Source organism: Megascapheus bottae, chromosome 18 (genome assembly GCF_031878675.1).
Source record: "Megascapheus bottae isolate mThoBot1 chromosome 18, mThoBot2.hap1, whole genome shotgun sequence".
In the NCBI taxonomy this organism is placed as follows: Eukaryota; Metazoa; Chordata; class Mammalia; order Rodentia; family Geomyidae; genus Megascapheus; species Megascapheus bottae.
The window spans coordinates 31,485,734-31,507,436 of NC_143526.1; the positions used below are offsets into that span (position 1 = coordinate 31,485,734).

Below are 21,703 nucleotides of genomic sequence, written 5' to 3' on the forward strand. Positions count from 1 at the left end.
GCTCACTGACGGGAAGATAGGTCTGGTTATGGTAGAGAATGGAGGCTGAGATTAGGAGAAGTAGCTTATGGAGGACCTTCAGTTCGGACTCCTAGACAGTGAGGAACCACCAAATGATCCTGGCTTAAAACAAGTTCAGGACCTCAGAAACACCATGTTTGTCTTTAGCTGAAGTTACATGGAGTTGAGTCTTCATCTGCCTTCATCCCTTTGACAAATGGTTGTGTGCACAAATACCTTTTGTTTTTGTTTTTGCTGGTCCTAAGGCTTGAACTCAGGACTTGGGTGCTGTCCCTGCGTGTCTTTGTACTCAAGGCTAGCACTCTACCACTTGCCACAGTGCTACTTCTAGCTTTTTTGAATAGTTTAGTGGAGATAAGAGTCTCATAGGGACTTTTCTGCCCAAGCTGGCTTCAAACCTCAGATCTCAGCCTCCTAAGTAGCTATAATTATAGGCATAAGCCACTGGCACTGGCTCACAAATACCTTAAGTGTCTTCCTAGGTACATGAACTAGAACTGACTCTAGTACCCATCTATGCAGCCAGTCAAGAAGATGGACTATGGTAGAACTTGTCATTTAAGATGACCTGGTAAGACACAGACTATATACAATTCCTCAAAGCCGAAGAACAATTCCTCTTCTTGCCTTCATCTTTTGTATGTTGGAGAGCAGTCTTTGTGCCATGCTCACCTGTGCTCTCTGATTCCCCACCCACGACTCCAGCATTTTGATCACCAAAACCTATTTAGTACAAGTGCACACTAGAGGAGAAGCCACTGCTGTTGGTTGTGATGGTGCAGTTGGGGATCTGATCACAGCCTAGTATGAGGGCACAGTCCACTTTACACCACGAATGAAAGAGCGTGGACTTCTAACCACTCACTCCCGAGTTCTAGCACCAAATTTGAAGAACACATTGATCCAGCAGAGAAAGGGTTCAAGGATAGCACTGCAGCTCAGAGCCCTAAACTGGCCCTCCGCCATCTTCAAAAGGCAAAATGGCCTCCAGTTCTATCAAAGGTTCAGGATCTATCTGAAGCACCCCTGCTGGTGGAAGCAGGTTTTGCACCCATGCCTATCAGGTTAAGGCACCAGAGCCTCTGCAGCATTCCGGCCAGCAGCAGGACTTCCAGAAGTTCCTGTGGAGCTGGTTGGATCTTAGCCTCAAATGCGTCAAGGCAGCCCCTCAGCTCAACAGGTCCCCCTGCTTGATTGAAGTCTGACTTTGGGAGACATAACACCTTCAGCTCTCCTGTAATACCTCACACCCTGCTTCCTGACCTGCTATCCAGAAGAACAGGATGGAAAGGAGGAGCTTCCAGGGTGCTGCACTCAGTGAGTTCCCTGTGACTGAATATGGTGAAGGCATGCAAGCTCAGCTCCACTTACACGTGGAGAGTGGCAACTGAAGGACCAAATGCAGAATCTCAAGGCCCCAGAGTTTATTCCTTCCACCTGCTGGGACCAGGGTTTGCCAGGCTTCCTCACCTCACTGTCAACCTAGCCTGTTACCATCAATAGACTATTTCCAGAGGGAGCTTTATGGCCCCTTTTCTTCCTTAGCCTTTTGCTACTAGTGCCATTGGACCATTAAATGCCTTCATAGAGACTAAAGTTGCTCAGGCTGGGAGGACTTGAGGTAAAATATTGAATGGCCCAGAGGTCAGGAGAAAGTGTATATAGGGCTAAGAAGTGTGCCTGAGAATGCTTAGGAATCTTCCCACATAGAGAAACACTCCCAGATAGATGGGCTGGTTGCTGCCCCTAATCCAGCTCATTCTTTTGACAGATACTCCTTAAACTTAACGATGCTCCACAATGAATGCTGAAAAGGAAGCGCTTAGCTCCAGGAGAAATAGAATCAGTACCCAGATAAGCACTGACAGAACAGCTTACAAGCCAACCAAACACCTCTGGTGCTCCAGATGAGGTCAAGAAAAGGGCCATGGAAGATTCTGGAGGAAGAGAATATAGAGGGCCCCTCCCAAGTGCTTGCCAAGAGGCAGTGTGAATCAGGCATGATAGCTCAAACCTCTAGTCCTAGCTACTTGGGAGGCAAAGATTAAGGGATAGTACTTTGAGGCAGCCCTAACAAAGTTTACAAGGCTTCATCTTCAACCAATGGCTGAGTGATGGGCACACCTATTAATTCAGTAGCACAAAATAGCATAAATAGAAGGATCACAGTCCAGGCCTAAACAAAAAGTGAAAAACTTACTCAAAAATAACACAAAAGGGAGCTGGTGAGGTCACTCAATTGGTCTAGCAAGCATAAGGCCTTGAGTTAAAAAAAAAAAAAGCCAATGGAATGTGTGGAGTCAAAAAATTGGTCCAGCTGGGCATGGTGGCTCATGTGTGTAATCCTGGCTACTCAGGAGTTTGAGATATGAGGATCATAGTTCAAAGCCAACCCGGGCACTAAAGTCTGTGAGACGGTTATCTCCAGTTAATCACCAAAAAAGCAAGAGGATCAGCTAGCCATTCAGGATAGCACCAAGACAAAATGAGAGCATCAAGACTTCCCATGAACCTTTAAGCCCCCATTAAAACTACATTCTTATCAAGGCACCAGTGGCTTATGCCTGCAATCCTGACTACTCAAGAGGCTGAGACTGGGAAGATTGCAGTTTGAAGCAAGCAAGAAAAGTCTGTAAGATATCACCTCCAATTACATGGCAAAATACCAAACTGGAGGAGGCATGGTTCAAGTTGTAGAGTGCCAGCCTTGATTAGGAAAGATGAACAAAAGTGTAAACCCTGATTTAAAGCCCTGTGCCCTGGTGCCAGCAAACACACATACACACAAAACCCTACATTCTTGTTGTATGGGGCAAGGCACATGGTAGGTGTCTGGCTGAGGGGGACACAGGCACTGGAAATGTAGGGAGCTCTGGTTACAAACTCTGCCAGCATGTCAGTGCCCTGTTGGCCTCCATCCCTTTCAACTTTCCAGCACCTTACTTTCTCCCTGTCCACCTGTTAGGTCCTGAAGGGTGCTCTACTGGAGGCTTAGGGGAGGGGGACTTTTTTTGGGAGGGGGGGTGTCATGGAGCTTGAACTCAGAGCCTGGGCGCTGTCCCTAAGCTCTTTGGCTCAAGGGTAGTACACTGCCACTTGGAGTCACTTCCAGGTTCCTGGTGGTTAATTGGAGATAAGAGTCTCACGGACTTTCCTGCCAGGGCTGCCTTCAAATCCCAATCCTCACATCTCCAGTTATATTTTTTAAATGGGGTCCCACATTTTTGCCTAAGCTGTCTCTCTTCCCTACAAACTTTCTGATTCAGTGGGATCATAGGTATTAACTATCACACCTGGCTTATGGATGGAAATGGGGTCTCCCTAACTTTGCCCTGGATGGCTTCAAATTGTGATACTCATGATTGTTGCTTCCAGAGTATCTGGGATTACAGGTGTGAACCATTGTGCCTGCCCTAAAGAGAGAGAGGAGAGAGAGAGAGAGAGTTGAATCAAGGTGGTAATGATTCAAGAATGTAAATTACCTAATGTCCCTGATTACGGAGGTGTTATATATATTTTATCACAATAAATAACTGAAACTGGGGATGTAACTCAATGATGCATTGCTTACGTGAGGGTCTCAGTTCTATCCCCGACACCAAAAACCAACCAATAAATAACTTTTAAAATGAAGTTCTTGGGGGCCGTGAGTTTGGCCTAGTGGTAGAGTGCTTGCCTAGCATGCACGAAGACTCGGTTCAATTCCTCAGTACCACATACATAGAAAAGGGCTGGAAATGGTGCTGAGGCTCAGGTGGTAGAGCTCTAGCCTTGAGAAAGTCCAAGGACAGTGCTCAGGCCCTGAGCTCAAGCCCAGGACTGGCAAAAAAAAAAAAAAAAAAAAGAAGTTCTTGGGCCAAGAATGTAGCCTCTTAAAGGGTTTGAAACAACTTTTTTCCTGATGAGTCTGTGCTCAGTGTGCTGTATTAGTTTGATACAGCATTTGTTTTGTTTCAACTGATTTGTTTTCATCTCTACCCCCATTTCATTCACTTCATAAGCCGTGCACTGCTACATTTGCTATTGAAAATTAGTAATGGAATAGCGTGCTCGAGGGCCACAAGGAATCCGGGAGAAACCACTTGGATTTTATTGGGTAGCAGAGCGCTCTCCAGCAGGTTGTCTCGCAGCCCCATCACCTTCCCAAGTTCCTTGGCTTCCTGCCTGCCTCCTTGGGCCACCTGTGGAACCATCTCCACTGCAGATGGCTCCCTTCCCCTCAACGCTGCAGCTTAAAGATGACCTGCTCTGTGGGAAACCTTTGCATGATGCCCTACAGCACATGTCCACCATCCCAGGAATGAGTGGGACTGTCTCGAGATAATTGACCCCAGGGATACCTGGGAGATGGGCTAAGACAGAAGAGAGCCATGGCAGACCAGATCCTGCCCTCATGGCTGCCACTCCAGGAAACGCGCTGACAATGAGGATGCAGCTTTCTTCCTGAGGAAGGAATTCATCTCCAGGGAAGGTAGACTCTGAAAACTCAGAATAACCCCAGAGCCCATCATTCCCCATCAGACTGAGGGGAGAGAGGACTTCCCAGATGTGTGAGAACACATAAGAAAGCTGATGTGTAAAGTGGGCACTGAGGCTTATGTGATAGAGTGCTAGCCTTGAGCAAAAGAAGCTTAGGGACAGGGCCCAGGCCCTGAATTCAAGCCCCAAGGACTGGCAAAATAAATAACTCAGGGCCGGGTGCCAGTGGCTCACACCTGAAATCCTAGCTACTCAAGAGGCTGAGATCTGAGGATCACAGTTCAAAGCCAGCCTGGGCAGGAAAGTAAATGAGACTTTTATCTTCAATTAACCATAACATTGGAAGTTGATGCTGTGGCTCAAAATGGTAGAGCACTAGCCTTAAACAAAAAGAGCTCAGGGACAGCACCCAGGCCCTAAGTTCAAGCCCCATGACTAACAAAAACATAATAAAAGCTGATGTGGAAAACCTCCAAGGTGCCCAGTGTAGAAGCCTGGAAGGGAGAAAGGCAACAGTCAGCTACACAGGGCCTTAAAGGCCAAGCAGAAAACATCAGATTTGAAGTCCCTAGGAAGACAAATTTGGTTGGGATGGAGGTCTGTGAGTAACAGATGTCTTACCCTAATCACAAATGTATAAAGCATAAGCTAGAGGCCTGAGCCCCAAAACAGATACTGACCTGGCTGCTCAGCCAGTATTCCTGGATGTATACAGGAAGGAGAGGCGATGGAGGAAAATGCTAACTAGAAACCTGGCTGGTGGCCCCCACAACCACATTCTCCTTTCCCTTTTCCTTCCTGGAGACCTCACCTTATCTTTATCTGGTTCTAAGAGGAAGCTTGGCTTTCCACAATCTTAAAAGGGATTGGCGTGAGGGGAAGGGGGACTTAGAGTCACTTTACACATGTGCCCCCCAAGCTTAAGTGTCCAGTATTCAACAAGGATTTTTCCCAAGTCCACAGGGTCTCTTGATTTTCAGGCAGAGCTCTTTCTCCATAGTATGTTTATGACCCACTCTGGATTAATTCAGTGGGAGCAGCGCAGTGGAGAGCCAGGGTCCTGTGCTCTGTGACTTCATGTGCAGTGCTCTCGTTCAAAGCCTTGGACAGGGGTCCAATTTCTCCTGGAAAGGAGGGCAAGGTGTTCATTTGGAAGAGAAAAAATAGGAGGAGGAAGAAGAGGGTTTGACCTGGTCTTCCTGGTTTTATCTCCTCTGCACTTACCTGAGCACCAAGTCATGTTGGCCAATCGTGGAGGCAAGACCAGAGCCCCCTAACAAGGACCTTGAGATTCCCACCATGGCACAGGTCCAGCAGCTGGACCCCGCAGGGTGCAGGGTGAGTTCAGGCCGTGCACCCACCAGCTGATTACTCTCCACCTTCTTCTCAGACTTGCCTCTCTGGAGAATCTTAGGAGCCATGGGGGAAGAAAGTTAGTTCAGCCCAGTTCTACCTGTATAAATAAGGTTAGAACTTGAGGTTGGGATGCAAGGGCCACACACCAAGAATGTACTGACCCGCCATGATAGAGCATTGTAGGACATGGAATCTGAACTATGCAGGAACTCGATGGCCCTTCTGAAGAGTCTGTCAACCCAGTCAGTCTCAGCAGGAACTTGGAGGCAGGTAGAGCCCTTACAGTCTTCACACAGGCAGCTGCTGCACTTTCTGGAAGTGTTTTTGGAACTGTGGCAGATCCTTGATTGTAGGCTGTTCATATTATGGAAACTGTGTTGGCTGAACTTCTGGCTCAGGAAGGAGGCCATCAGCCACCATGAAAGTACACAGGCAGCTACTAGACCCACACTCCAGTATCGAATCATCTCTGCCCTCCAGGACAGTGCCCTGGCATGTAGTGAATTTGATACTTGGCCTAGGGAAGGAAGGGGACTTAAGGTCACAGTTAATTCTTGTCCTAGTGGCTTCTTCCTTCTCCCACCACCACACCACAACTTCCAACACTTCACTTCTGGCCTCCCTATGAATGGCCACTCTAGACAGTGATCAAGGCCTGAGAGGTAGAAGGGAAAGGTGGCATTTCTTGGGTCCTGCGACTTCCCCAAGGCTATTGATGCCTAATGATGTCTTCCTAGCCAACCAAGCTATATCAGGGACCTACCTCCTCACAAAGGCTGCATTGTGATCTCTTCTAGATAGACTCATGAGCAAGGCTTCCTCCTTCACTTTGTCATTCAGACCAGACGACAAGGGAGGCTTGGGAGCAGAACATCAAGAAACAGAAGGATAAGAGTGAGAGAATGAGGGGCCAGGAGTGTAGCCTATTGGTAGAGGGCTTGCCTAGCATGTACCATAGACTCGGGTTTGATTCCTTGGTACCACATATACAGAAAAAGCCAGAAGTAGTGCAGCACTAGCCTTGAGAAAGCTCAAGGACAGTGGCTAGGCCCTGACTGGCAAAAACAAACAAATAAAAAGAACAAAAACATGAGAAGGGGTATCAATGTGCAAGAAGTAATGCACCTACTACCTGACGAATGTAACTGTAACCCCTCAATACATTATCAAGTCTTAAAAAAAACCCTCTCAAGTCGGGAGTTTGCCTTAGTGGTAGAGTGCTTGCCTAGCATGCACAAAGACCCAGGTTCAATTCCTTGGTACAACATACATAGGAAAAGCTGGAAGTGTTGCTGTGGCTCAAGTGGTAGAGCTCTAGCCTACAGACTTTAGTACCTGGGCTGGCTGTGAACTTCACTCCTCAGATCTCAGCCTCCTGAGTAGTTAGGATTACAGGCGTTAGCCATTGCGCCTAACTGAGCACTTTTTCTTTTTTTTCTCAAAACTAAGGCTCTACTACTTTAGCCACAGCACCACTTGTGGCTTTTTGGTGGTTGACTGGAGATAAGAGTTTAAAGTCTGCCCAGGATGGTTTCAAACCTTGATCCTCAGATCTTAGCCTCCTTACTAGCTCAGATTATAAGCATTAGCTACTGGTGTCCAGCTAAAATGCAATTCGTGAAATGATACTTATTTTATGGCCTAGAATGAGATTCCTGAACAGCCAGCACTCCTAAATACTAGATTATAGTCCAGGGCCCAGAATCCTTCTAGAGACAATGAATTACAATAGGAAGCACAGTGGGGTTGCTTGACCTTTACACCACTTAGATCTAGGCCTAGAGGTGTGGAGAATGCCAGAGAGGGGCCCGGGTTCTGAAAATGATTTGGAATAATCAAATAGCAGCACTCAACAGCAGTACTAGCATGATATCTGAATAAAATCAACTCAAAAGGCTGTGGTTCCCAGATTTCTCTGAGGTCCAGAAGAACTGGGTTGGGATCAGATCCTGATATTAATCAGTTTGCTCTTGGGAAAGTGGAGTTAACACCTACTTTCCAAGGGGAGAATCACAGGTTAACTGAATCAGAATCCTCATGGTGCCATCCTAAGTTTTCTGATTGGTAGATGAGAACCCAATTATTTGCATTTCTCACCAATTCCCAGGTGATAATTTCTCCCGCTTGTCAGGAGACACTCAAAACCACTATTCTAGGAGGTCAAGAATTTAAAGTGGAAACAGCACAGTTCCTGACACAGGCAAGTGAATGCCAACATGGTCCCTGTTTCTAGCTGTCAGAGATCAATCTTCAGCAGCCCAGTTCCTCCTCTAACTCAGACTGGGAGCCTCACAGATCTGGGGGCCTGTTCCAGCTAGGGGGCGTGGCACCGACAGGGGGCGTGGCACCACCAAGGGGCGGGCCACCTGTCAGAAGGCTAGTGAGGGGTGGGGGCCGGGCGAGCGAGCGCACTGCTACGCGCCTGCGTGAGAGAGCGAAGGGGCGTGGTCCAGGCCTCCGGGCCGGAAGCGAGAGGCTGCAGGGGCGGGCCGACTGGCATCCCCTTTCCGGCAGGTCCCCATGGAGGCCCTGGGGAAGCTGAAACAGTTCGATGCCTACCCCAAGACTCTGGAGGACTTCCGGGTCAAGACCTGCGGGGGCGCCACGGGTAGGCCTTGGCGGGGCCGGGGTTGCGGGGAGGTGGTGTCTTAGAGCTTGGCCCGGACGCCTGGACGCTGGCCGGCCTGCCGCAGTCTGAGGGAGTGGAAGAGAGGCCATTCTGACCCTCGCTTCCCGCCCTACAGTGACCATCGTCAGTGGCCTCCTCATGCTCCTACTGTTCCTGTCGGAGCTGCAGTATTACCTCACCACGGAGGTAAGGGGCGGGCCTGGCGCGGGGGCGGGCGCCCTCAGGGTAGGGCGGCGGGTGGGCGCGGGGAAGGAGCGGCGTGGGGCCAGTTCTCACCGAGGTAGCGCTGCTGCAGGTGCACCCTGAGCTCTACGTGGACAAGTCGCGGGGAGATAAACTCAAGATCAACATCGACGTGCTGTTCCCACACATGCCTTGTGCCTGTGAGTACCGCACCATGGGTGGGAGGTGGGAGTCCCGGGTTTCCCAGACGGGCTTCCAGATGCACTCCTCCAGCCTTGGACTCCAGACCCCGGCACAGCTTCCTTTCCCTTATGCTGTTCTGTCAAAAAGCAAGTTCTTTCCCTCCAAAGCAAGATCACCATGCCTCCCGAGTCCTAGCACCTTAACTTGAGTTCCCACTTCCAGATCTGAGCATTGATGCCATGGATGTGGCCGGGGAACAGCAGCTGGACGTGGAACACAACCTGTTCAAGCAACGACTAGACAAGGATGGCATCCCCGTGAGCTCAGAGGCTGAGCGGCATGGTAACCAGGGGAGGGTACAGGTCTTAGCTGTAAGTACCCAGCCCCTACCTTCCAGCAAGTAAGCTGTGGTAGGCGCCGGATATATTAACAGTCAACAACTAGGGCAAGTCAGCTGGCCTGCTTTAGTGGTGCCTCAGCTATCACGAGTCAGAGTGGACTGAAATCCTGCCTCTATAGGTTGAGTGACTCTCTGTGACTTCTTAGTTTGAGTAACAGAAGCTTGCAGATGAGTCTTATATGTCCTGGCCTTGGTGGAACTTCTTTAGATAAACTTTTCGCACTCCATTGCCTAAAATCAGCCCTTAATGCTCGTCCCCAAGAGTTTAGATTCTCAAATCGAATTCCCTGAGCTCCAATCTAGCTTTGCCTCTTGTAGTCTGAGCCTCAACTATGAAGCAGAAATAAAAGAATAATACCAATGACTTGGAATAAATGGATCAAATGAAGTTCATAAGATGACCCCCAACTTCAGGCTGTTCAATTTTAGAATCTTTGTCTTTATGATGGTATGAAAGCACAAGCACACAGATATAACTATTCTGTTTTCCTTTCAGTTCAGTATTCAATTACATAAAGTAAACCTTATTATAAAATAGTCTTTCTGTCAGATGATTTTGCCCATTTGTAGGCTACTGTAAGTATTCTTTTTTTTTTTTTGGCCAGTACTGGGCTTGAGCTCAGGGCCTGAGCACTGTCCTTGGACTTTCTCAAGGCTAGAGCTCTACCACTTGAGCCTCAGCACCACTTCCGGCTTTTTTCTATGTATGTGGTACCGAGGAATCGAACCCCGGTCTTCATGCATGCTAGGCAAGCACTTTAACCAGTAGGCCAAACTTCTGGCCTACTGTAAGTATTTTGTGCATGACTAAGGTAGGCTAGGTTAAGCTATAATGTTCAATAGATTAGGTATATGAAGTAAATTTTTGAGGTGATATTTTTCAATTCATAATGGTTTGTTGATCTGTAACACCATTGTAAGTGGAGAAGTACTTAAAATTATGTATAGAATACATGGTACTGAATGGGTGTTCATTTTTAGTTTCTTTTTCATGCTCTTAGTGTCATCCTATAATAGCTGTCTATTAGCCAGTTTCAGATCAGTCAGTCAGTATGGGGACAATGTACATAAACTACAGTCATCTGTAACCAATAAACATTTAGTGTCTACTGTTACTGTTATTTTGCTTTGTTTTGCTTTGTTTATTTGTCAGTCTTGGGACATGAACTCTGGGCCTAGGTGCTATCCCTGAGCTCTTCAGCTCAAGGCTACTGCCCTACCCCTTGGCCTGGGCATTGTCCCTGAGATCTTCAGCTCAAGGCTACCGTCCTACCCCTTGCACCACAGCCTCACTTATTGTTTGAAGATAAGAGTCTCCCAGACTCTTTAGTGCCTGGGCTAGCTTTGAATCTCGATCCTCAGATCTCAGCCTCCTGAGTAGCTAGGATTACAGGTGTGACCTACCATGCCTGAGTACTGTTAATGTTTTTTTTTTTTTCTTGATATACTGGGGTTTGAGCTCAGAGCCTCATGCTTATTAAATAGGTTCCTCCAGCTCTTTTTTTTTTTTTTTTTTGCCAGTCCTAGGACTCAAACTCAGGGCCTGAGCACTGTCCTTGAGCTTTCTCAAGACTAGAGCTCTACCACTTAAGCCACAGCACTACTTCAAGCTTTTCTATGTATGTGATACTGAGGAATTGAACCCAGGCCTATCGTGCATGCTAGGCAAGCACTCTACCACTAGGGCAAACTTCCGGCCACCAGCTCATTTTTTGTGCTAGTTATCTTTGAGATAAAGTCTTCTTGTCCAGATATATGCTTAGACTGCAATATGCTTGTTTTAGGCATCTCACTGTATAGATGTACAGATGATAGATATGTTCCACCAAACCCAGCTGCTTCTGTTGAAATGAAGTATCACAGACTTTTCGCTGACCTTGAACTAAGGTCCTTCTGATTTTAGCCTCCCAAGTAGCTAGGATTATATCTGTGAGCTACTAGCACCCAGCTGTTACTGTTTGTTATTATTTTATTAATAGACTTAGTATAAGTATAGAAAAACTTAATGCCTGATCCATAGTATCTATCATATAAATATTAGGTAGCTACTATTTGAACTTTATTCTCAACTTATGGGCCAAAGACCTGTTTAGGAGCTAGGGCTACAAGTGTGTCACTGTGTCTATCCACAACTCAGGCTCACCTTCTGCCCTCCCTGTAGAACTTGGGAAAGTGGAAGTGACGGTGTTTGATCCGGATTCCCTGGACCCTGACCGCTGTGAGAGCTGCTATGGTGCTGAGTCGGAAGACATCAAGTGAGCCCTGGGGGTGGATAGCTGGGTTCTCAGGTACTGAAAGCCAGCCTCAGCCTTGGTCATACTGTGGCAGGTGGGGACTGAGAATTTAGAGAGGTAGCGTGCATGCCCCAGTCAGGGATCATGGTGCAGGTGATTGAGACTTTCTACATAAGCTCTGTCTGGGAGCTGCAAAGCTAGGGGTGAGGCGAAAGTGGTTCTTGCACTTTGGACTAGAGAACTAGACCATGGTGTTCTCCAGAGTCCTGCTGCCTCAGTCCTCAGTCCAGGTCATAGCACCACTCTATATGGAGAAGGACAGTTGCAGGCTTGAGCTCAGGGCCTAGGCACTGTCCCTGAGCTTCTTTTACTCAAGGCTAGCACTCTATCACTTGAACCACAGCACCACTTCTGGCTTTTTCTGTGTTTGTGGCACTGAAGAATCCAACCCAGGGCTTCATGCATGCTAGGCAGCCACATTCCCAGCCCCATTCATCCTTCTTTATTTATAGTGTATGTAAAGCTCTGAGGTGGAAGGTCTAGCCCAAATTAATAAACCCCAAGATACAGTTACTGCTATGTTATTTGTTTGCCATGCCCTGACCTGAGAGGCTGATGCAACTGGTCTGAGGAGCACCTGGAAATATATACTTTAAAAAAAATTGATTTTGGGCCGTGAGTTTGGCCGAGTGGTAGAGTGCTTGCCTAGCATGCATGAAGACCCAGGTTCAATTCCTCGGTGCCACATACATATAAAAAAAAAAATTGATTTGGGCCAGCACAGTGGCTTATGCCTATAATCCTAACTACTCATGAGGCTGGGATCCAAGGATCTCGGTTCAGAGCCAGTCTGGGCACTAAAGACTGTGAGACTCTTTTTTTTTTTTGGCCCCTTTCTCTTTCTGGCCCCGCTCGCTCCGGCCCTGCTCGCTCCGGCCCGGCTAGGCCCCCTTTCTAGCTCCGGCCCCGCTCGCTCCGGCCCCGCTCGCTCCGGCCCCGCTTGCTTCCGCCCGGCTCGCTCCAGCTTGCTCTTGGCCCCGCTCGCTCCAGCCCGGCCCTGCTCCTGGCTTGCTCTGGCCCCGCTCGCTCCGGCCCGGGTCGCTCCCGCACGCTCCTGGCCCCGCTCGCTCCGGCCCGGCCCTGCTCCTGGCTTGCTCTGGCCCCGCTCGCTCCGGCCCTGGCTTGCTCTGGCCCCGCTCGCTCCGGCCCGGCCAGCTGTCGCTTGCTCCTGGCTCTGCTCGCTCTGACTGTGAGACTCTTATCTCCAATTAGCCACTAGAAAATGGGAACTAGGGGTGGCTTTAGGGGTAGGGTGGTAGCCTTGAGCTGAAGAGCTCAGAGACAGAGCCCAGGCCCAGAGTTAAAGCCCCACAACTGGCAAAAAAAAAAAAAAAGAAAGAAAGAAAGAAAGAAAATTATTTGGAAGGCAGGCCTGGTGGGTCACACCTGTAATCTTAGCTACTCAGGAGACTGAGATCTGAGGATCTCGGTTCAAAGCCAACCTGGGCACTAAAGTCTGTGAGACTCTTATCTCCAATTCACCACCAGAAAATCGGAAGTGGCACTGTGGCTCAAGTGGTAGAACAGTAGCCTTGAGCTGAAGAGCTCAGGGACAATGCCCAGGTCCAGAGTTCAGTCCCCAGGACTGGCCAAAAAAAGCAAGAAAAAACAAAAACAAAAATTATTTGTAAGGGGGTATTGTTGGAAGTGTGGCAGTAACGTTTTTGCACAAGTCCTTGATTTCCATCCCATCAACACACACACACACACAAAGGTTTTAGTATTTCTTTAGTAGTAAAATATGTGACAGAAAATTTGCCATTTTGGGGCTGGGAGTTTGGCCTAGTGGTGGAGTGCTTGCCTAGCATGCACAAAGACCTGGGTTCAATTCCTCAGTACCACATACATAGAAAAAGCTGGAAATGGTGCTGTGGCTCAAATGGTAGAGCTCTAGCCTTGAAAAAAAAACCCAAGGCCAGTAGTCAGGCCCTGAGTTCAAGCCCCAGGACTGGCAAAAAAAAAAAAAAAAAAGATGTGCCATTTTAACCATATACAACATCACAGGTGTTCACCGGAAACAGAATGGAAACCTGTGTTATGAGCAGTGCTGATACCAAGGAACACTGACATGCGTGGTGGTCAGGGATGAGGATAGCAGAGGCTCCATAGCAGACAGTACTGACGGTGCTTTCCCCCTCCCCCCTCCCGCTGCCAAGGTGCTGCAACACCTGTGAAGATGTGCGGGAGGCATATCGCCGCCGAGGCTGGGCCTTTAAAAACCCAGACACTATTGAACAGTGCCGGCGAGAGGGCTTCAGCCAGAAGATGCAAGAGCAGAAGAATGAAGGTTGCCAGGTGTATGGCTTCTTGGAAGTCAACAAGGTACCAGGAAGGACTGAGGCAAGGCAGGGGAACTGGTTGAGCTGGCTGGAGCTCCCATCATGAACCAGGGGCCACTCCATTCTAAAAGTGAAGCCAAGACTTGGCTGGAGAATGAGAGGAAATATTCCCCACAGGTGGCTGGCAACTTCCACTTTGCCCCTGGGAAGAGCTTCCAGCAATCCCATGTGCATGGTAAGTGGTCCCACATTAGTTTGAGGCACTATAGACCTTGAGTGAGTGGGTGTGCCCCTAACCTGCCTGAGCCTCTTTTATCATTGACTTTTATCTAGGGCAGCAGCTTGGGCCCATGGTTAAGAGCATAAGCTGATGAGCCAGACTGCCTGGGCTCAGATTTCAAATTTCTGGCTATGTGACTCCGAGAATGTTTCTAAGTTGTTTTTTGTTTTGTTTTTTTTCAAGTTTCAACCTCCTTTATAAAATGGTGATAATAACAGTACTTACCCCACATTGAGTTTGTGCAGGTTAAAGTTTATAGAGGTGTAACCAGATGTGGTGGCTCACTCCTGTGATCCTAGCTCCTCAGGAGGCTGAGATCTGAGGATCCCAATTCGAAGCCAGTCTGGGCAGCACAAAGCCAAGAGACTCTTATCTTCAGTTAATCACTAGAAAACGGGAAGTGGGACTATGGCTCAAGGGTGGCGGAGTAGCCTGGAGCCGAAAAGCTCAGGGACAGCACCCAGGCCCAGTGGTAGGGAGGTAGCCTTGAGCTAAAGAGCTCAGGGACAGCACCCAGGCCAGAGTTCAAGCTCCATGACCCCCCCCTCAAAAAAAAAAAGATTATAGGGGTAAGAAGTGTAGCTTAATAGTAGAGTGTTTGCCTAGCATAGGTAAGGTCCTGGGTTCAATCCCTAGCACTGAAAGAAATAAGAGATGATTATAGCATCGAGCCTGGATTTGGTAGGCATTTATATTAATGGTAGCTCCCCAAATCACAGAGTGTGAAACAAAGCTGGTTGAAACATAGGTTCTTTATTCCTGCCTGTGTCATGTGGGATGAGGGAGATTTACTCTTACCTCCTGTGTTGCCATGCATTAGTCCAGATGCTAAGGATACAGTGGTCACTAAGGTCCCTGGCCTGAGAACATTCTAAAAATGGACCAAAAATATGTGATGGCATATCAGATGCTGTTAAGTAGTGTGGACCAAAATGAAGCAGAATAAAGATGGTGGATGTAAGGAATAGGATAAGACACAGTATGCTTTTTTAGTTATAGTCAGCAGGAAGAGACATGATGGAGTTATACTTGAACTAAGATCCAAGGAAAGTGAGGGGAGCCAGCCATGTGGCTTTCCTTGGGGAGCATTCCAAGCGGGACAGTACAGCAGAATATGCTTGGTCAGTTCAAGATACTAGGCAGGTCAGGGCCCCTGGTTCATAATGGGAGCTGAGAAGCATAGTGAGATCAGAGGTGGAAGGGATTTAACCAGGACTTGTGCTTCTATGCTGTGTGAGATGGGGTGTCATGGTAGGGCTTTGAAGAGGTCTTAAAAGGTAAGCAGCACTTGCAGCCATCAGTCCAGACCAAAGATGATGAGACTTGGCCTGAAGCAGCAGAGGCAGTGCTGAGAAGGGCTGCTGATTGAGGGATGAAGGAGAGGAGCAGTTGAGGATGACTGTGAAGTTTTGTGCCTGGGTAGTAGAAAGGACAGAGTTGCCATTTATTGAGCTGAGAGGGACTTAGAGACAGATTTAGTTGTTTGAGGAGGTTGAGAGTATAAAGCAGATATTTGGCTTCTGATATTTTCAGGCCAGTAGAATGTAAGATATCAGGCAAGCACTGGCTCTTCAAGTCTGGAGTATAGGGAGGGACAGGCCCAGAGACACACATGGGGGAGCCATCAGCATACATAAAGCCTTTGGACTTCATGAAATCACCCTGGTGGCGAGGGTAAGTGGAGAAGATTGAGGGCCAGGCCCCCTACTTCCGCATCCAGAGAGCCTGTGGAGGAGACTGGGAAGGATCACTGGGAGGGAGGAGCCAACAAAGAGTGGAGTTCTGGAAGCTGAGGAATGGGTGCTCCAAAGACGGAATCAGATGCTTCTGGCTGTCAAGGAAGACTTGAGGGTGGGACGCACAAGGTGGCAGTCATCGTAGCCTTGACAGCATGGACTATCATGGAGGGAAATACCAAGCCAGGGCAAGTGGTATTGCAAAATGTTAATATGCTGTCAGAAATTACCATGTAAAGACAGCAGAGGTGTTGCTCCAGAGACAAGCAACTTCCCTAGAGTGAAGTCCTTGAGAAGGAGAAAGATAAGGCTCAACAGTCAGAGGAAAGCAGACTCCAGCTCCAGACACTGGCAGCTGAGTAGCTAAAGCACTAAAAGGCACATGAACAGTGTTCTTGTATGGGGGGGGGGGGAGGCATGGGGCTTGAACCTGGCCTGAGTGCCACTGACCCCCAACTCTTCAACTCAAGGCTACCACTCTACCCCTGGGCTATCGCCCTGCCCTGGAGCCAAGCTCCACTTCCCATTTTTTAGAGGTTAATTGGAGATAAGAGACTCAGGTCCTTTTGTGCCCAAGCTGGCTTTGAACCTTGATCCTCAGATCTCAGCCTCCTGAGTAGCTAGGATTACAGGCACGAGCCACCACACTGTGTTCGTTTGTTCGTCGTTCTTTACTTACTTTTTTGGTTGGTTGTGGGATTTGAACTCTGGGCCTGGGCATTGTCCCTGAGCTCTTCAGCTCAAGGCTCCCACCCTACCCTTGAGCCACAGTGCCATTTCCTAAATCTTTCTTTTGTGTGTGTGATATAAGACACCAGGTTATTGTCTGTGTCAGACTTTAGGGAACTATCCAGCAGAGCTGGTGCTCAGGTAGGTGGAGAAGAAGGAAGTAAGAAGCCAGGAAGCACTGGAAAGCTGGTGGGCATGAGGATGGAAATCACCCGGGGTTGCAGGGATGGGCTGTTGCTAAAAAGCTTAGAAAAGGGCACAGGAAAATTTGCTTCAGGAGTTTCTGTGGGCTTTCTTCTTTCTTTTTTTCCTTTCTTTCTTTTCTTTTCTTTTTTTTTTTTTTTTTTTTTGCCAGTCCTGGGTCTTGAACTCAGGGCCTGAGAGCACTGTCGTTGAGCTTTCTCAAGGTTAGAGCTCTACCGCTTGAGCCTCTGCACCACTTCCGGCTTTTTCTATGTAGGTGGTACTTAGGAATCAAACCTGGGTCTTCATGCATGCTAGGCAAGCACTCTACCGCTAGACCATGCTCCCAGCCCTCTGGGGGCGGGCTTGCTTTCTTTCTTTTTTCTGTCGTCAGTCATGAGGCTTGAACTTTGGGCCTGGGCGCTGTCCCTGAGCTCTTCAGCTCAAGGCTACCACCCTACCCTTTGAGCAACAGTACTACTTCCAATTTTCTGGTGGTTAATTAAAGAGTCTCACAGACTTTAGTGCCTGGGCTGGCCTTGAACTGCTATCCTCAGATCTCAGCCTCCAGAGTAGCTAGGATTCCAGGCATGAGCCACCGCATCCAGCTCTGTAGGCTTTCCTGATTAAAACAAGTAAGGATTATTCTCTGTGAGCTTTGGAGCTGCAATTTGAAGGCAAGATCCAAGGTCAGGGATCTGAAAGTGGCAATAAGGAGCTAAGGACCTCTCCTGACCAAAGGAGAGAGGTGTGGAGACCACGTAGCCAGCCGTGGTGACGCAGGAGGTGGAGGGGCTATGCAGACATTGAAGACAGGTGTTGCTGAAGACTGAGCAAGCAGCTCGATGAGGGGTCAGTGGTGGAGAATGGGAGGTGGAATTACCTTGAGGACAAGTGAAGCCACATGGTAAAAAGCCCTGGGAATGATCAAGGACTTGTGTCAGCCCTGAGCTACTCCAAGTTACAGAAGCAGGCAAGAAGACGTCTTGTGTGATACCTGTTATATCTTCCAGGACGTTTGTTGTTCTGGAGGACGCTGAGAGAGTCAGTCTCCCTGGGACTCTGGGAAGGTGATCAGTGTCCAGCTGTTGCTCTGGCACTGAGTAAGAGGTATGGCTGAGAAAACAGCAGCCTCTCTGCTGGGGTTTGTCATCAGGACCATGGATCCCAGGCCAAGGTGTGTTCAGTGCAGTGCAAGCCAGTGATCTGCCTGAATTTAGACCGAGGACCAACTTTCTGACATCCTGTTGCTAGTAGAGTATAATCTTATATTGTAAAATATACGCTTACATTGTAAAATCCATCAAGTATTTTCTTCTCTTAGATATTATCGATTCTTAGGATAGCCCAGAAAGAGCAGTGATTTGCCCCAAGTCTCACAACTGGGAAAGGGACTCTAGGTTTTTTGTTCTTACTAGGCCACCAGACTTCTGTCCCCAAGATCTTATGCAAGGAAGAGTTCCCTTTAAGAAGGAACTAGAGAGAGGCCTGTTGGCTGGACCAGACCCTGTTGCTGAGACAAAAGCAGTCCAGCTCCCCTCTCCTGCCATGTTTCTTGTTCCATCTCATTGTGATGCTCTGAATCTGTTTTCTTCTTCCTCCCTCTCTCCTCCCTCCCCCATGCTGCAGTACATGCTGTGGAGAGTAAGTGGTCCTGCCCCCTTCACCCCGATGCACAGGAAGGGCAAGTCCCTACTTGTGAGGGAGTCTGCCCTCCTAGGATCAGGAGAAGTTTGGATGGGCTTGGGATCAGGCCCAGGATCAGGGGAAGTGTGGATGGGTCTGGGATCAGGCCTTCTTGGCCTGGCCTCTGGGTGGTCATAGCACGCACTGGGTGTGTCTTTGTGGCAGGAGGGATTGGGTTTAGCAGGCAGGAAGCGCGTGTTGTAGAGCAGCTGGTACAGGGCATCCATATCATTCCTTTGGAGAGCTGTGAGGAGGACAAGAAAGCCAGAAAGACCTTGGATGGCAGTCTGAGGTTCCTCCTCACTTTGGAGTTAAGTGATTTGTCATCTCTAATTAATGAGAGACCAGAATCAGAGTCTAGTTTCCTTAGACACAGGCAGGATTTAGTGGGAAAAAAGGTCAGCTAAGAAACAGGGTCTGAGTTGGGTTCACCTGGATTCAGGCAGGCCCTCTTTGGCTATCCTTAAGCAGGATGAGGAGATGCCAGGCTGGCGAGTGAGTACAGGGGCGAGTGGGTCATACTGCAGAGGGAGGGGGTTGGAGGGAAGACTCAGGGAGCCAGGAGACTGGTCCTGCTCCCTGTGCTGACCCTTTCCTTTCTCCCTTTTCTCCTAGTCCACGACTTGCAGAGCTTTGGCCTCGACAATGTATGTACCAGGTGGAAGCCACAGAGGGCAGGTGGGGTAGTGAATGAGCTGCTTCCTTCACTTCTCTGAGGTGGGGCTGCATGTAGACCATTCTATACCCTATTTGCAGGGGATGGAGTCTGCAGTTGGTGAGAGGGGGTCTTCTGGGCTGGGATTGGAGCAGGCTAGAGGATGCAGTTGAACAGGAGCAGCCTCAACAAAGGGGACCTCAGGATGGTGTCAGAAGATGAATGTGGCCCTGGTCTGCAAGAGCAAGTGTGGATGGGCAGGGATGGAGGAGTTGATGGGGCCAGAGTACACAGGACTCAGGCCATTCTGAGGAGTCTTGTCTTTCCTCTGAAAACAGAGGGAAGTCGATGGCCCACTTAACCAACAGCGTGACCTAATCAGATTGGCATTTTTCTAAAGATTCCTCCAGTGACTGAGTTTGCTATAAAGTGAAACTGGAAAGAAGCAAACAAGCTGGAGATCAGAGTTGTCTAGCTAGGCCTCCATGGCTTTGACTCTACAGGCAGAGCTAGCACCTGCCATGTAGTCAGTGACTGGCCTGTGTGCCCAGCCTGTGAGTGAAGCCAGTTCCTTAGACTCTGGAGTTCTCAGGGAGATTCCTGTCCCAGGCAGGTTTTCTCCTGAAAGCCATAGCTTCCTGAAGACCTTTCCTGCCTTCCTCATTCTTCCCCCATGCACACAGGCAGACCCTATCAGCCATTATAACTGAGCTGTGCTTGGGTTGGGGACTCCAGCCTAAGGTGCCACACTGTTTGCAGATCAACATGACGCACTACATCCAGCACCTGTCGTTTGGGGAGGACTATCCAGGCATCGTGAACCCCCTGGACCACACCAATGTCACTGCACCCCAAGGTACCATCACGGGAGGTAGCTCTTTGCCACCAAAGCCCTGCCTGGCACCCGTGCCCAGTGTTGTCTTCTCCCTACAGCCTCCATGATGTTCCAGTACTTTGTGAAGGTGGTACCCACAGTGTACATGAAAGTAGATGGGGAGGTGAGTGTGCAGGAGCTCCAATGTCGTCTCCTGCTTGGTGCCAAGCACTTGAGAGCCTTCGTTTAGTTCCTTCAGCCCGGGATGATGGATGGAAAACTGAGGCTCAGAGAGCAGGTGATTTCCTCTCTCAGGCCAAGGTCAAGCTAGTGCTGGGCTAGTCAGGCCAAGTTCTCTGGGCCAATTCATTCCTGCTGTGGCCCGTGGAGCAGTGTCTTGGGAGTGGCAGACTGCAGGAGGCCAAGGGTGACAAAGAGTCAGTCCAGCCATAGGGTACATCACAGGGGACCTGCCTCTCATTCCTGGGCCTCCAGTGAAAACATCTGCTAGATGTCGCTGGCATGGGTAGATGATAGGGAGCAAGTGACTGGAGTGGGAATCAGGATGGCAACAACAGGCCAGGGGATCTGGGTGGTCTCCAGGCCTTGCACTGTTAGTTACCAACATGGCACCTCATATTCTTCCTCCACCCAGTCGGTGGACACAAGACAAGGGGCAGGAATGGCAGTGTCAGGCAGGCGGGGTGCCAGATCCTAAACCCAACGCTAGCCCTGGCTCCTCCCACCGCAGGTGCTGAGGACGAACCAGTTCTCCGTGACCAGACATGAGAAGGTCGCCAACGGGCTGCTAGGTGACCAGGGCCTTCCTGGAGTCTTTGTGCTGTATGAGCTCTCACCCATGATGGTGAAACTGACCGAGAAGCACAGGTGAGGGGTGGCTTGGGGATGGGGTGGCAAGGGCTTAAGCCCGTGGGCACAGGATGCCCACTGAGCCTGCCGCTCCCCTCCAGGTCCTTCACCCACTTCCTGACTGGCGTGTGTGCCATCATTGGGGGCATGTTCACAGGTAAGAAATCCGGGTACCTGTTTGGAGGGTGGGGAGCAGTGCGAATCTGAAGCTGGGGTGTTCCAGATTTGGCTTGGAGAAGAAGGGTACCGCGAGGGCCAGTGGAGATCAAACCAAAGCCCAAGTGGGCCCAGCGCCAGCCCTTATCTCTCCCCCAGTGGCTGGACTCATCGACTCACTCATCTACCACTCTGCCCGAGCCATCCAGAAGAAAATTGATCTAGGGAAGACAACGTAGTCATCTTCTTCCCCCTTCCCTCTTCCTCTTCTTTCTCTTTGACCTGTGATCATATCCCCTCCCCTCCTCTACCCCGCCTCCTGCCTCCCCAGCCATCCCAGCCTAAGGTGGATAAACATGGATTGTGATAGTACTGTTGGTCTCTGTGTGATCCTTGGCCAGAACCTAGGAACAGCCACTCACCTGCACCATGCCAGTCACTACTGGTAAGTCAGAGCCCAGGCTTCTGGAAGCCCCACATGGACATCCCTTGGAAATGTCCACGGTTATGCCCTCAGTTTCTCCGCTGTGACCAGATGGACCCTTCCCAAGTGAGCATCCTAGATCCACGGCGCCTGGCGACGGAGCAGCCTCATTGCAGTGCACCGGCAGGGCTCCCAGCGCAGCTGCCGCGTGTCACCTCTTCAGTAACAGCTAAACCTGCAGCTACTCACAGCCTTCAGTTCAGTCACGTGGTGGTATCCTGTTCACTGTCCCCGCCCTGAGCCAAGCCCCATGTGAGTTCTTGGCCTAGAGAGAAAAGCCCATGTA

General features: G+C 49.3%; 2 protein-coding genes across 2 annotated transcripts; one reads left to right on the plus strand and one right to left on the minus strand.

Moving 5' to 3' along the window:
- Nucleotides 1-4,610: 4,610 nt before the first annotated feature.
- On the minus strand, nucleotides 4,611-8,837 carry LOC150050415 (uncharacterized). Its single transcript, XM_090352240.1, has 4 exons — nucleotides 8,762-8,837; nucleotides 6,018-6,373; nucleotides 5,725-5,909; nucleotides 4,611-5,624 (listed from the first exon to the last, which is right to left on the minus strand). Exons 2-4 carry the CDS (start codon nucleotides 6,321-6,323, stop codon nucleotides 5,576-5,578), a joined length of 540 nt encoding a protein of 179 aa, XP_090208366.1. The 5' UTR covers nucleotides 6,324-6,373; nucleotides 8,762-8,837; the 3' UTR covers nucleotides 4,611-5,575.
- On the plus strand, nucleotides 8,323-21,305 carry Ergic3 (ERGIC and golgi 3). The gene is made up of 13 exons (XM_090352239.1): nucleotides 8,323-8,464; nucleotides 8,601-8,671; nucleotides 8,781-8,868; nucleotides 9,074-9,193; nucleotides 11,413-11,506; nucleotides 13,702-13,867; nucleotides 14,002-14,059; nucleotides 19,054-19,085; nucleotides 19,853-19,949; nucleotides 20,027-20,091; nucleotides 20,659-20,795; nucleotides 20,879-20,934; nucleotides 21,093-21,305. The coding sequence occupies exons 1-13, from the start codon at nucleotides 8,377-8,379 to the stop codon at nucleotides 21,170-21,172; spliced, it is 1,152 nt and encodes a 383-aa protein (XP_090208365.1). The 5' UTR covers nucleotides 8,323-8,376; the 3' UTR covers nucleotides 21,173-21,305.
- The last annotated feature ends 398 nt before the right edge of the window (nucleotides 21,306-21,703 follow it).

Bases quoted from the DNA above. Each gene is read 5' to 3' on its own strand.
- LOC150050415 (XM_090352240.1), bottom strand. From the start codon at position 6,323: ATGATTCGATACTGGAGTGTGGGTCTAGTAGCTGCCTGTGTACTTTCA. The intron at 5,910-6,017 runs GTCAGTACATTC...ATGGCTCCTAAG, and splicing joins ACAATGCTCTATCATGGCGG to ATTCTCCAGAGAGGCAAGTC. The intron at 5,625-5,724 runs GTAAGTGCAGAG...CCTCCTTTCCAG, and splicing joins CAACATGACTTGGTGCTCAG to GAGAAATTGGACCCCTGTCC.
- Ergic3 (XM_090352239.1), top strand. From the start codon at position 8,377: ATGGAGGCCCTGGGGAAGCTGAAACAGTTCGATGCCTACCCCAAGACT. The intron at 14,060-19,053 runs GTAAGTGGTCCC...CTTTTCTCCTAG, and splicing joins CCAGCAATCCCATGTGCATG to TCCACGACTTGCAGAGCTTT. The intron at 19,950-20,026 runs GTACCATCACGG...TTCTCCCTACAG, and splicing joins CAATGTCACTGCACCCCAAG to CCTCCATGATGTTCCAGTAC.